The 15555-nt window shown below is 45.9% G+C and overlaps 1 protein-coding gene across 1 annotated transcript in view; it reads right to left on the bottom strand.

The window, feature by feature from the left end:
- The window catches only part of Ust (uronyl 2-sulfotransferase), a 284504-nt gene that overhangs the window by 38289 nt on the left and 230660 nt on the right, over nt 1-15555 (bottom strand). The window contains exons 6-7 of the mRNA XM_028861084.2: nt 4697-4794; nt 2574-2731 (exon numbers count right to left, since the gene is read on the bottom strand). Of these exons, the coding sequence (XP_028716917.1) occupies nt 2574-2731; nt 4697-4794 (256 nt within the window). The remainder of the gene's footprint in view (nt 1-2573; nt 2732-4696; nt 4795-15555) is intronic.

A 15555-nucleotide genomic window follows, 5' to 3' on the forward strand; every position in this document is an offset into this window, starting at 1 on the left:
GGAGGAATTTGGTCCTTTAATAAAAAAGTAGCTATGTTGCACTAGTGTGTAAACTTCATGGCGATCTTAGCTGGTGTCTTAGATAGTGTGCACCATGCCTGACGTTTAAGTGGGTATGGGAATCCAAATTCAAGTACTCATGCTTGTAGCAAGTGCTTTACTAACAGAGCCAAACTAAAAGTTTAAATGTATGGTTTTCCAGTGTTGGGGATCAAATCCAGGCTGTGGACATGCTAGGCAAGAGCTCTGCCATTGAAATGTACTAAGCCCTAAAAGTCTCAAATGGAGGAAGCGCCATGACTTTAGTGTGCCACCCATGAGAACAAGGTGGTCTGGTGTGAATAGATTAAAGAGATCTATGCCTCCTTTCGCCTGTCTGGCCCTCATGCACCAATCCACATTGGTGAGAGAACAGCATGGCGCTTTGTGTTTGCAGAAGCCCAGGTACAACAAGGAACTGGTCAGGAATCTCCGCTCACCCCTCATCCTCTGAATGAGGAACTCTTGGGACAGAGGAGCCATTTGATGGCTTGGCCTTCGGTGTCATCATAAGGGAACAGCAGAAGACATTGCCAAGTAACCACAGCGCACCGAAGTTACTGAGCTCTCGGCCCATGGTTCGTTTTGTCCCGCACACACTTCACGGCAGCAGAGAGCCAGACTGAGGTTATCAACTGGGGTTTATAAATGGATTGCCACAATTTCTACTCAGTAACTGAGTTTCCAACAGAGAGGGGCAGTCTTGGGGTCCCCTCTGTGCCAGGAATTATCCTTTGTACCACTTTGCTATTAGAAAAGGGTAGGATTGGGGCAGCCAAGATGCACCCTGAATGCAGAATAGATGCAGGGCATCAATGCAAGCCTCTGGAACAGCTGCACTGGGCTCCTGAAAGCCTTTCATCCCACTACACAAGAATACCAGATGTCCCTTATTCCTTCTGAGGCCTTTAACATGTTGTTACTGCCAAACTCAAAGGGGAAAGAGAGCTTTAATTTACTGTTAGGAAGACTGTAGCTGTAGGTAAAAGAGCTAACAGCCATCCAATGGTCACAAATCTTTTCTACTGTAAGCGATGGGCGTACAGATCACGGGATCAAGGCTCACCGTTCCCAAGATGTCACCTGGTTAACTGGAGAAAATAGAGTGTCCCTTTGAGATGAGCTTTTTGTTTTTGCATGTGTTTAAGAACAGAGATGTAAATGTCTTCATCTAAACGAGCAAATCTCCATCCTTGCCACTTAGCAAATGTCTGGATAAGCATGTGGCACCAAGATTCATTCAGTCCATCATCTCACATTGTGACACACATACACACACGCGCACACGCACGCGCACACACGCGCACACACACGCACGGTCCACTCAAGAATGACCGAATTCTTCCTTTAAAGATTCTAATGTAGGGTAAGCTCTCCTCCTGCATAAAGAGCAGGGCTCACACTGTCTTACGGAACCATTGTTGGACACAGCCGAGTGTTGACACCCTTCACATTTAAGGATGCAGACTCTTCCATGGGCCTGTGGTTGCAAGGGCAGAGGAAGTTCCAGTTTCCAAACTCAGCAGCTGAAGGCTTCTAGCTACTCAAACTGATATTCCTGATGAGAAGACTCACAGCAAAGCTCACCTTCGGGTGTTCCGGCATATTCTTACATGCAGATAAGTTAGATTTTTTTTTTTACCCTGAATGAGAGAGCTGGGAGACCCTTGAAGCACCTGCCAGCCATTATCCAAATGGCAGGGCCCCAGAGTAAGGGTCCCCCAGGCAAAGGCCAGTTTGCCTGGGCCTTGGTGATGCAGATGTGGTTCGAAGTCCCCATCTGACTGTCTGCAGACTTTGGGAGTGTTCCCTCTGTCTGCTATTTCTACCAGGCCATATGCCCTCTCCCAAGAGCACAAAGCCACAAGCTGATCAGTGAATAAGTATGCAAGGCTTGGCCTGCAGCAGTAGATTAAGGAGTTCAGGAAAGGGAGAGGCAAAAGGGCTTCTTTCTCTCAAGCTAAATACTAATGAGAAGAAAATAAGTGATGGATTTCTAGAAGTAATTATCTTCTCAGTGATACCGTGGGCTGTCCCGCAATCACGCTGCCACTTCTATTTGGGGAGCACTTGGTGTGTGAGAATAAAATCTTAATTGCGTTTTCAATTTCCTTCCCCTATCTAATCTGCTGCTGGGATTTTACACGCCAGAGTGCTTTTGTAACGGCAGCAGGGCAGAGCTGCCTCATCTCAAGGAGCTCTTCCCTCCCTCCTGTTTGCATCCAGGAGCTGCAGGTGTGCGCATGCATCCACATCCCTTGTTCACTCCAACAATACGCTGGAGTAAGTTGGTGGAGGATGTTGTGAACTTCTGTTTTTAAGGAGCGGGTCTTAGCCATTGGGACGCTAGCCTCGGTGAGTCTGTGTTTCACCTTAAAGCTTGAGATTTTGCAGTCAAAAGCCCACGGAACACAAGTCTTTGAAAGCCCAGGAACACAAGATATCACATCACACCTTCATCTCCCAAGTCGTTGTCAAGGCAAGAAAACCCGGGAGTGGACCCCGCAGGGAAGAGGGCTTACACATGGACTTACCTGGGTCCTTGTAGATGCTGAGCACGCCCTTGAAGTAATGAGGTAAGAATCTTTCCAGTAAAAGCAGCACGTCCTCCAACTCCTCCAGAATCCCCACGAGCAGGAAGTTCTCATTCACGTTCAGCTTGGCACGCTCCAGCGCCCACTCGCCAGGCTCCCTTGACAGACAAGAAAGTCTCTTTCCATCAAAGGCTTTGATGTGCAGCAATAACTCAAGGAAGGCTGATCGCTTCTATCCATCGTGTGTTGTAACTCTCCCCATCCCTCCCCCTCAAGGCATCTGTGTAAGCCCCAACCTGCATTCCTTCTGGGTCTAGCCGAGGTCTAGCCTATTCTAGAACAGCCCGAGGTCTAGCCTATTCTAGAACAGCCCGTTCTTCTCCCGTTTCTCTAGCTGAGGGATCTTTTTACATGCACACCAGGGGCGGGGCACTGAAATGAATATGCCTGTCTAGGTATTTAATGAAAGACAATTATAGGCACAGGCACTTAGGACCTGAGCAGATGGCTAGAATGACTTTTTTTTAAATAGATGAACCAAGTGGAACCCATTTACTGAAGTTAGAGTCACTGACAACATTTTTGTGATGATCAAAACTAGTGTCCAATAATGCCTGCTAATCATCTCATCCTTTAAAAAGCATCAACACTGGTTGTTATTATTGTGGTTCGTTTGAGTTACAGAAGGGAAGGAGCCGAATTTCTTTATAGGTCAGATTTGGGGGAATTTGGACAAGCCAAGATAACTCTTGAAACAATAACAACAACACAACAAGGCTCACCTGCTGCAAAGGACTGCTGTAAAGGTTCAACAAAGTGATATTGGTGGAGTGAATCTGGGGGTCCTCATGTGAACTAGATAAGGCACCCGAGCACACTGCTGAAGGTTTGGAAACAGCCAGTTTGAGGCCCACTTTAGGGAGTTAGAATCATATTCCTCAAATAAACCCCTCCATTGTAATAAAAAAGAAGTCATTTGATCCTGTATCCCCAGCCCCCAAAGCGCTGACACTGATCACTGATCATCCGTGTCAATGCTGGGGGAAGGCTGCCTGAGCCCAGGATGCTGATAATGCCTGAGCTTTGCATCATAACTACTATTCTTCTCTCACAGTAAGCTAATCAAAATGGCAGCATCAGGAAGACTCGCCATCAAACAGAAATGAAAATGTAAGCCCCCCAAATGACAAGAATATGTCATAATTTAGAATCAGCCATGCCCCCCCATGGCCAGAACCTAAGGACCCTTAATTCCTACTCAGTGTCCCAAGCTTTAGTTCCGCCATGCAAAGCCAGTGAAACTTTGCAATCTTTTCTTCTCTAGGTTGTAGCCGTGTTCTTAGAACCATGCATACGGTTTCCAACTAGTGCTACGCCAGTACCACCTAAAAAAGCAACTCGGGATGCTTGTGCCTGCCCTGGGGTATGCCATCCACCCGAGTAAGACTTTGTGTCAAACAGGTTCTGTGTTCAAGTCAGGACAGCTTGATCTCTGGAGAGTACTCTATGTTCGTCGATCCCAGCCTTCCTAATGCTGCGACCCTTTAATACAGTTCCTCATGCTGTGGTGACTCCCCAGCCGTAAAGTTACTTTCTTTGCTTCTACTTCATAACTGTCATTTTGCTACTGAATCATAATGCTGTGTTTTCTGATGGTTTTAGGTGACCCCTGGGAAAGGGTCTTTCGACTCCCAAAGGAGTCATGACCCACAGGCTGAGAACCACTGTTCTGTGGGACTGTATCTCATTAGAGACAAATTGGGTGTGTGCCTCCAGAGCGTTGGACCAGATGGAGCTTGCCAAGCACAGAGATGGTCATGGGTCACAAACAACCACTGTGGAGGAGCAGGCTGGCCACCTGACGCTGGTCTCCACTGTCTTGTTGGGTGGTGGTGACAGCTGTGTTTTGGGTAGATGAATGGGTTTGGTGGGTGTCGCTGTATGTAACCATCCCTATTGCTGTGCCACGGAGCCTCACGTTCCCTATATGACACCCAGAACGGCGGATGATACTCTTGAAAAGGTACTGTCATCATGAACTGAATTCCAAAAGGTTGAGGGGCTTCCTGCAGAACGTTCCCACAGAGTGCCCGTGTGGCGGGGTGCTATCCCAGCATGCTTACCTACACCTGGGGTGCTGTCCACAGAAATACGGAATGATGTAAAATAACCGGGGGTTGGAGCACTCAGGGTAGTTTTCCAGAATGCACTCATTGATGTCCTAGGAGAGAAGACAGAGCAGTGAAAGGCCCATTGTCTTAGCAGGGCTTTGCTGAATGCCATACAATTAAAAAAAAAATTGACACACAATTCACCCCAAACCCTTAGGCAGACGGAGAAAACTCACAGACTTCCTAAGAAGACTTTTCTTTCACCTCTCAATATCTGGGTGCACTGGCCAGAGATGTGCATGGCCTGGGCAGGTCGGGCTCTGCCTGCTTGGCTGAATACCCTGCATCCTTCATCTTCTGGAGGCTGGAACACTGAGCTGGGTCATAAGCAGGATAAAGAAAGTCCTACCCCAGTGGCTGTCTGCCAGCCCACAGGTCTACCACAGACAATTAATGTTTATGGAATTAATCCTGTAAGATGTAATTCTTAATGAATTTTGAGCTAATCATGGTGGCCAACCCTATACAAGTGAGTTTATGTATACAGACATCTGAGGAACAACTGTGAAGTCTGACAGTCTCATAAAGGGTTTCCAAATTTCAGAGAAGCTGCCCGATTTCCAGGGTTGTAAGTATGAAAACTACAGGGTTTGGGAACATAAGCATCCTATCACTTTGAAAGGCAGCGGTATGATTCTCAGGTTTCCTTTTACATGAGGCTAGAGATGAGCTTTGCTAGCACTGCAGGAGTGTGGAAAGTCCAGGGGTGGGGTGGAAACTGAGTGGATGGGCTTACATCCAGATCCCGATGGAGCTGGCAGGTGAAGGTATGGGGAGTTGGTTGGTTAGTGAAAAGGGGGGGTATGAGCAGAGCTGGTAGGCTATGGGGTTTCAGAAGGCCATGTCCCTATAGGACACCACAAATAACCCTGCAATGTCCACCCGTGGGAAGTCATAAATTTCCAGTTCAGAGAGTGCGGTTAACTAGGCTTCTTTTCTCAGACCAAGGCACATCCTGGGGGACTTCAAGGGGTTCCATTTGAGCCCATTAGGATGACGAATGGCACTCACTACAGCCCGGCTAAGGAAATTCTGTAGGAAGAAGTAAATAAAAGATGTCTCCGGCAGAAGGTCAAGGGTAGCACTCGGTATCCACTGCTTAGGGACACAGACAGGGAAGCTCCAGACGGAGGCCCTTGGGAATCAGCTCCTGACCACATGCACAGACGGCCATGTGAACTCCCAGGGTCAGAATCTCTCAGTGCAGTGTCTTGTTCAGTAGGGGTCTCTCAGTTTCTGGGGAAAATAGAACCTGCTTTATTATGATCATCTTTCTGTGATGGGCTTCTCTTGGCACATATGTATTTTAAAATGATCTCACAATTCCATCTCTTTTCATCCCTTTAATTTTTAAATTTTATTTTATTCTGTGTATATGAATGTTTTGCCTGCATGTATGCGTGTGTGCCGGTTACACGCCTGGTGCCCAAAGGAGGCCAGAAGAGGGAGTTGGATCCCTAGAACTGGAGTTACAGATGGCTGTGAGCTGCCATGTGGGTGCTAGGAAAAGAACCCAGGTCCCCTGGAAGAGCAGCCAGTGCTCTGGACTGCTGAGCCATCTCTCATACCATTTTTTTTACTTTTAACGATTTAAGTAGAAATGGTTTACTTTTATTTAACTAGTTTTTCTTGCTTAGTGTATATAAATCGCTATGAGACTTCCATACACATATATCGTGCATCTTGCTCCCACTTGCCCTGCACTCCCCTCCTCTCCCCACCCATCCCCTCCCCTCCCCACCCCTCCACCCCTGCTGGTTTACCTCCTTCTCCCTCAAGCCTCCCTTCTGCTTCTTTCCCTCCTGACATGCACACACGCGTGTACATCTGTAAATCTAGATTCTGCCTGTGAAGGAAACATCTGCTCTATTTCGTCTTTCTTCCCCCACTACACTGTCTTGTCTGCTTCCTTTTAGAACTCTTTCTTCCCACAATAAGCCCCACCCGTCTACCTTCATATTCTATATACATACACGCCACATACACAAAAACCCACATATATATATATTGAAGTGTAGACTCCCCATATGAGAGAAAGCATTATGAAATTTTTGTCTTCCTGAGTCTGGCTTATTACACTTCTCCTGATGACCTCTCCTTCCCTTTATTTTTTTTCTGGCAAATGACCTTTTTTAATTCTTCTTAACAGCTGGATAAAGTCCTATTGTGTGTGTGCGTGCATACATATCATGTGTGCTTCTGTGTATGCACGTGTGTATTTTGCGCATGCACGTGTGTGCATTTATCATATCACATTTTCTCTACTCATTCATCTATCTCTGGACCTCTAAGCTCCTGGCGTCTCTTGGCTGTTATAAGATGTGCAGCACTAAGCATGCATGTGTGTAGCCAGTGCCGTGGTGTGACGCTGCCTCCGATTCCTTTGCGTATCTGCCCACACATGGCGTGGCTGTGTTGTACGGCAGTTCTAATATTAGTTTTCTGAGGAGCCTCCACGCTGACTTCTGCAGTGGCTACCCCGGTGGGCGTTCCCACCAGCAGTGTGTTGGCTTCCTCTTCTCTTGCCGGAATCATCTGCTTTCTCTCTGACGGCGATTCTGACTGGGGGTGGGGAAGCTTCCCCCCTTATTTGCATGTAGTACTTCTAGGGTAAGAGTGTTTTTAAAAAAATCTTTAAAACTCACATCTGAATTGTCTTTAATTTAGAGTGGGAGGATCTAAATTACACTACTTCAGTAGTGACCGTAGTCAAGTTAACTTGACTTACTCCTCAGGACCTTGGGTTCAGTGTTCCCCCACAACACTCTCCCCTGCCTAAGGCGAGCACTCTTTTACAGTTAGGTCTTGGGCACAGGACTCAACTCCACTCATAATTTCACACCATTGGGGAAATAAAGAAAAATACTTCAAAGTGGGCACTGAGGATAATTGAAATCCTTCCTGTACCCAAAGCTATAACAATCTAACCCACCTGGAATTTATCCCAAGCAAATTGTATAAGCATTTGCTTTAGAATCCCAACAAACCCAAAGAAAAATGGCCTATGTATTTTGCTGTTTATCATTTGGGTAGCTAAAAGGAACCTGGGTTCTTGTCTCAGCTCTGCAATTAGCTGAGGGTCCTTAGCAAAATGATGACGGCCTTGAGCCTCAATTTTCTCATCCATGGGACATGGGGTGAACCTCACAACTCATTTTATGAACTGATGGACAGAGCTGTCCAGGTCTCTAAAGCAGGTTTTGTGTGTTGAAGAACTAGAAAAGATGATCGTTCTTTGATTCCAGTGTTACATGTAAATAAGAACCCTTAGTGTTTTCCATCTGTACTATTCTATATCAATGTTTCGGAAAGGTACTGATGTCAACAGATCTCACCCGGAGGTACTGCTTGCTAGAAGTAGTCCTTGGCAAGTATTTGTGTCTCACAGGCTCAAGTGTCTCATCTGTAAAATGGGAACAATGTTTGCACTCCACCCAGACCCTTAGAAAGCATGCATGCCCTTTATTTTACCTGCCACTCAACTCTTCATCTTATGCCAACAGACTGTACTTTCAGCATCTGAATCCCTTCCCCTTTTTGGTTCTATATAGTTTATACACAGTTTTAAAGTAATGACTTCTGCTAACTCAGAGAAAACAGGAAGAAAAATATGGAAATATGAAATGTGTGATTTATGTTTTGTCAAAAACACAACTGGTTGGAAACAAGCTAATAACATGAAGCAAAAGCAGGCAAAATTCCCCACCCCCACCTCTGTAGAGTGTGACTTTCAGCTCAGCTAACTTCCTACATGAAGCCACAAGACAATGTAGGAGAAAAAAAAAAAAAAACCCAAACCTTTTCCAATATGGATTTAAAAGAGATTGGGAGTAGATCTTCCCACTCTAAGGTGACAGACATTAGAGGAGAGTTGAACAGTAAAGGACACACAGAAGGGCGATTTATCGTGCTGGCTCTAACAGCTGTGTTAGAAATGGGACAGGGAGGAATTCCTGAGTCCATTCACTACCGAAGCATTAAAGGCATCCTTGGCCCACAGGTGGGCAGTGGCAGTCGGAGGACGAATTTGATGGGTTAGTCAACTTAAGTAAGTGGAATGGATGTGATCTAAGCTAACTTTCATTGCATACACTCTGCCTCATAAGCCTTTATTTTTCAAACTATATATATATATATATATATATATATATATATATATATATATATATGACCCAGAACCTTAAAAAATGACCCAGAACTGGAAGACTTCTCAGAGAAGTTTAATGGACTTCAAGGGGCCAGTGGCCAGGTATCCTCATTTCCCACTCCATGCTCAGGTCTGGCCAGAATCATGGGTGACATTATCCTTCTATAGGGGGATGGGAAGTGTCCTTTCGAGTGGATCTGCACACAGCCCTCTAGAAAGCATCACCATTAGGAAGTAGCACTTTCTTCTTTTGCAAGTTCCCATGGGGGTGGTAGAAGGTCACACCTGTGGTCACTAGTGACTTTGGTGTCCGTGTGGTCCTTTATGCCACCTTTGAAACCCTGGCTATATGTCTGTGTCCTGTGGTGGGATGATCTGGGTAAACAAGGCATCACTCTCCCTTCGCTATGACCAATATTCCCATTTGCTGGGGGGCCTAGTTTAGTGCAGCTCTTAAATCCTAGTTTGTTGCTGTGATAGACAGTCTGACTAGAAGCAACCTGGGGAGGAAAGGGTTAATCGATTTAGACTCCTGCATCACAGTTCATCACTGAGAGGAGTCAGGGCAGAGACTTAGTAAGTCTGCACCAGGCTCAGGCAGACTCTACTGTCCTCTCTACATGTACTCAGGGTTTGGGGCTCCTTGGCCCCAGGGTGTTAGCCAGTTTCTGTCGCTGTTAACAAAATACCTGAGATAAACAACAAGCAGGAAGAAATGACTATGTTGGTTCATGGAAACTATGCAATTTCAGTCCATTGCTACTGAGGTAGAACATTACAATAAGAGGGTGTAGAGAGAGGAGCAAGCTGCTCCCCTTGTAGCAGCCAGAAAGCAACGAGAGAAAGGGTAGGGAGAAGAGACTAGGGTCCCAAAATACCCTTCAATGCTCCTAATGACCTAAACCCTCCAACTAGCCTCTGTTTTATGCCATTTCCCGCAAGTTCCAACAGCTGGGTGCCAAGCTTTATCAACCTGTGAATTTCTGAGAGACATAAAAATCCAATCAAGATGCCCAGTATATAACATTCCACTCTCTCTTGTTCAATGGTTTCAGCCTTATATTATCTTTCTTGTCACGTCCGATCATGTGAACGTCCCTTATAGTGTGAAGGCAATACAGACTCCATCTTAGGGTAGGGCTATCATCTTAGACCACCTGCTGTACTCAGTTCCAGGAAGGACCTCAGGAATGTGCCATAACAACTCGAACGGATACAGGGCAGTATGCTCCCGCACACATTCTGTCTGTGGTTTATGGCCCTTGAAGATATCTAGATAATCCTGCTGAGCGGCCCAGATGATCCTGCTCAGCAAGTTGTGGTTTCCCACCAAAAAGTCTAACCCAATGGTTTCAAATGTGGTTTTGAGTCCAAAGTCTAGACCAATAGTTTCAAAAAAATCACCTTGCCCCATATCTCTTCTACCCAATCCCAAGTTGCCAAAGCAGGTAATTCCCAGCTTGCAGTTTTTCCCTATAAGAACTCTCTACCCCTGGGCTCTTGGCTGCTGGCACATTTCCCTCCATCTGCCATGCAGTGGCCCAGGTTCAAACCTGACAATAAAAGGACCCTTATGTGCTTGCATCAGAAAGAGAGACCTTGGTGGTCTCTGGGGGTTTCTCAAAACGGGTACAACATCAGCAGTTCTCAACCTGTGGGTCGTGACTCCACAAGGGGTCACATATCAGATAACCTACATATTAGATATTTATATTACAATTCGTAACACTAGCAAAATTAAGGTTATGAAGTAGCAATGAAATGATTTTATGGTTGGGGGTCACCACAACATAAGGAACTATATTAAAGGGTCACAGCATTAGGAAGGTTGAGAACTACTGCTTTATTATCTTAATGGGATCTTGGAAAATAATTACTGTGGTCCGATTATAATCTTAAATTGAAAATGAGTCAACAGGGCTAGTTTTCCCACATCTCTACCATTACTAATATGCAGCTGAAAAGCCAACAAAAAACAAAAAAAAACAATGACCACAACAAAGCAATACAAAAGAAAACTCAAACGGATTATGATGGCACATACTGGAATCCCAGCCCTCAGTAGACCAAGGCAGGAGGATTTTGAGTCTGAGGACAGTCTGGGCTACATAGTAAGACCCTGCCTCAAAAAGCCAAACACAACAACAGCAACAACCACCTCTGTTGTGGTTTAAATGAGAATGTGTTCCCCGCCCTCCTTAGTCTCAGGGCTTTGAATGCATGGCCCTCAGTTGGTAGCACTGTTTAGGAAGGTTAAGGAGGTGTGGCCTTGCTGGAGGAAGTGAGTCACGGTGGGTGGTTTCCTGAGACCAGAAGTCTCAGGCCACTTCCGGTTTGCTCTCTCTGCTTACGTTTCAAGATGTGATTCTCGGCTTCCTGTTCCTGCCACCCAGCCTGTGCTTCCTGTCATGCTGCCCTGCCATGATGGAACCTCATCCCTCTGGAACTGTAACCCAAAGCAAACTCTTTCTTCCGTAAGGTGCTCTTTGGCAATGGTGTTCTACCGTTGCGACGGAAAAGCAACTGGTACCAGTCCCCAAATTTTAAGACCCTCAAATTGGTTTTAACTTTCTGTGACTTTAATCCAGTGTAATACAGTTTGAGTCAAATCATAATGCAACATTTTTACATGTTAAATGTCTATAAATATTAAACAAGCTCTATTTTTTTTTAAACACACATTCTTGCCTTTGTGGGAAATCTTTTTCCCTCATGCCTATGGCAAATCAGTAGGGAAATCTCCTCTCACTGAATCAGTCAGTTCATCAGCCACAGAGCACAGCAGCCTCACCAGCAGGAACCCATCTGCAGCCATGGTTCATCTCAGAGAAGCGAGGAAGCATGCTGAGGCAGAAGTTCCCGAGTGAGGCAACATGGGAATATAGAACGTGGATTCAGTAAATGACTCTGGGCTCTCACTGCACTCTAGAAAGGTACATGAAATTCAAAAATGCAAAAAACCAGTGAGGAGCAGCTACATTCTGGGTCAGTACACCCTCTCCTACTGCTCCAGGTGGATAGAGCCCCCAGTCAAGAAAAACCTTGTGTCAAATATAAGTGGAACTTGGGCTAATCTAAACACTCTGAAAGGTCTAAGGAATAGCAGCTGTATGTGGGCTTGGCATCATTTGGGTTAGCATTCCCATTGGGCAGAGTGATTCTTCCTCCTGAAGCTTGACATTCATAACAATGATCAAAAATAGCTACTAGATAAGATTCAGAAGGACCGTTAGAGACAGAAGACAAATGATGAGCACGGCATGCCAAAGCAGCTGTGGTGGTCCCCACAGCTACGGAACAAGGGAAGGGGTGAGGCAGGTGGAAGTTCTGTCCTATATTTATGGCACAGGAAGAGAGCAAGGTATCTCACTGTGACGGGATGACAGACGGAGGCCCTGACCACCTTTGGTGAGTTGGTCGCAGGGTCTCATGGGTCTGTGTCGGCATCTGCTTGAGGTGGACTTCTAACTGTGATAACCACCTGGCTCAGTAGGGACAGAGCCAGGCACAGTTTCCTCACTCCCTTCTCTAACATACCACTTCCCACGCTAGAGTGGGAGTGATTGCCACAGTTCCCCATGCCCTTGAGGGGACTGACGTTCCCAAGGCATGCAGAGAGACCACTGTCCTACTGACTTCCTCCCTGACCTCTACCTACAGGAATGAGCTCTTAGTCAGGTGTCGGGTGGGAATGGTCTCATACATTAATGCATGCATAGTAAGAGGTCCAGTTCAGTGTGATCCCTGGACATGCTTTCATTAACTCAAAATGGCAACAGTGTAGTGGAGGGCGGGGAGAGGAGCAGTGGACCTTTATGGAACATCGACCACCATATTCATAAAAGCTAGTGGCATGAATGAGACATATCTGGGGACTTTAAATTTTTTTATCTTGTTTAAAGAGCAATGTTCAGGGACTACTAACAGGGTGGGAAGTGGGAAGGGTTAATTAAAGTGGAGGTTATGGCTGTTGAGGATAACATAAGTCATCCTACTCTGATGGCAGCCCACTGCCTTCTCTCAGACCCCCCCCCCCAATCACTCTGAATTCACTGCCAGGTTCTGAGTTCTGCTGTTGCTTCTGGAACTTTTAGCCAGGGCCACCAGACTCTCTCCAATTCTGTGGCTAAAACTGGGCTTGCACATGCAGGACTTCGGATGTCCCACTAAAACAAATCATAGTACAGAGAGGCCCAGTGTGGCTCCCTGCCCTCCTGAAGATGACTTATCTTTTGTCCGGCTCTACCCGTTGGGTGGTTTTAACACCTTATCTGATGTAAAGGTTCAAAAATCTAAAAATCTGGGCTCTAGTCAACACACCTAGCTCAAGACCATGTGGGCAGCTCAGGTGACCTATGTCTGCATCTCATTTCTGCCCACTGTCTGGTGCAGTCTGTCTGACCCTACTCTGCCCAGTAGGATCATGCTTTGCAGCTTGTGTCCAAGCCTCTGTCGTAGAAGTTTTCTTCATACCCTGGCCCCTCTAGATTCTAGAAGAGGATTCTCTGCTTTCATCAGCTCCCCCTCCCCTCCTTCCAGGTTAGGTACAGACTCTTCCCCTGACTATCACGTTGGTCAACAGCATAAGCTCTGGAGATGGCCATCTCCTGGATTCTGGGCATTTTCTGGACATCACCGACCCTCACTGTATCATTTATACCTTAACTTGCCCACTGCCGCTGTGCCTGCTACAGTGGGGACATTAGGCTCTTGGGCTCCAACCCAGAGCCCCACCCCACCCTCGCCCTGCACCTATGGGAGCAGGTGATCGCAGGGCTGAGGAAGTGCCGTCTCATGAACTTGAATCACGACTCCTTGCTCTTACGATTAAAGTGTGCCTTGTAGAAAAAGAGATCAACAAAACAACAACAATCTCAGCAACTACACACGTTTATCTTCCTTTTCCTTTCCGAGGCAGGGTACCGGCCATTGAGAGCTCTATTATTCCCACCTAACCTCTCCCGGAAGAGGCACTGCCCAACCCATGTTAAAAAGGTGAGGAGTAGCGTTCTTACATGTATAATAGCGTTAAGAGCTACGCGGCAGCCACATCTTTAATGCCAAAAAAATAGTTTAAATCTTGGCTAGGGAGACGGCTCCAGGGGTAAAGGGTTTTCTGTACTAGCATGAGGAACTGAGTTCAGATCCCAAGGACCATGTAAAAAGCTGGGTATGGTGCTAAGTACTCTCGGAGCTGGGAGGCAGAAACAAGAGCATCCTGGGTATTTGACGGCTAGCTGGTTTAGCCAATCAGTGAGCTCCAGGTTCAGTGAGAGCCAGTGGCTCAGAAAAAATATATGGTGTAAAACAATTGAGGAAGACACCTGATGCTGACCTCTGACCTCTGACCTCTGCAAGCACACATACTGGTGTCCTGGCCCAGCAGGTACACACATTCATATACCACACATACACAAATTTAACAACAACAACAACAAAAACATAGTGTCTTTTATAGAAAAGAAATTTAAGACCCAGTGAGGTAGTTTAAGCATATAAAATCATTTGTTCCTGTCTGACCATTTGAATTCAATTCCTTACAACCCATGAAAAGTGGAGAGAACTAACTCTAGAAGTTGCCCTCTGACCTCCACATGCACACCCATGTACACCCTCATACACACACACACACACACACACACACACACACACACACACACACACACTACATCACACACATAAATAGTAATAATAATAAATAAACAAATAAAGTAAAGTTTAAAAATAAAAAAAATTCTAGTGATTATAATTTCTGTCTATAATGTCACTATCTCACATTTCCAGTAAAGCATATTAATTCTTTGATCATTTCAGTTGTCATTATCCACTGTGAATGAACAGAGGCCCTTTGAGTCTATAAAAAGCCAGAGACCTCAATCTGGCCCTTAGGGAGGTATACTGCCCACAGGGTGGGTGCTAGGCTGGCTTTCTTCACTGAGCTCTCCGAATCTTCTGGAAACCATACCTGCCAGAGCCAATGCTGTTCCAGGCTCCAGGGCAGGAAGGGCAGCCAGGTATGTAGACTTTTGCCAGCCAACGTGGTTATTTTATTAGGCAAATCAGTGTCTACAGATTCTAGCCTAAACCCACCGGGCCCAACCCAGTTTTGTACAAACATTTTCAAAGGTGAAGTGGAATACATTAACAGTCGCTAATTCTCATAATTATAGTGTTTTTGGCTAATAATCCCTCTCCTTCTGCATCTGTCTCAAACATTAATACAAAGAATGTCTTTAAACAGGGGTCAGCCCCAGTGGGAGTTCCTTACAAAACCATCAGGTACTCTATACCAAGTGGGATATTGAAGGGCCTTCCTAAGACAAGAAATGTCTTGGCAAAAATATGCAGGGCATAAATTTTACAGACTCGTAAAATGGAAGGACTGAATTTAGGAACTGGTTGAAAGCATACTGAACGAAAGGCAATCTAAGCTGGGTCTGGTGGCCACTTGGAAGGGTGAGGCAGGTTCCAAGTTCAAAGCTCGCCTGGGCTACAGAGTAAGTTCAAGGTCAGCCCGGGTCACTAATATAGACCTTGTCTCAAAAGAAAAGGTAGCAAGAGGGCTGGGCATATAGCCCTGCAGCTGCCTAGCATGAGTGAGGCTTGGGTTCAGCAACCCATTTTCACATGCTGTACGATGTGTTGGCTGTGGCCGTTCTAAGTG

This window comes from Peromyscus leucopus, chromosome 8a (assembly GCF_004664715.2).
Source record: "Peromyscus leucopus breed LL Stock chromosome 8a, UCI_PerLeu_2.1, whole genome shotgun sequence".
NCBI classification, from domain to species: domain Eukaryota; kingdom Metazoa; phylum Chordata; class Mammalia; order Rodentia; family Cricetidae; genus Peromyscus; species Peromyscus leucopus.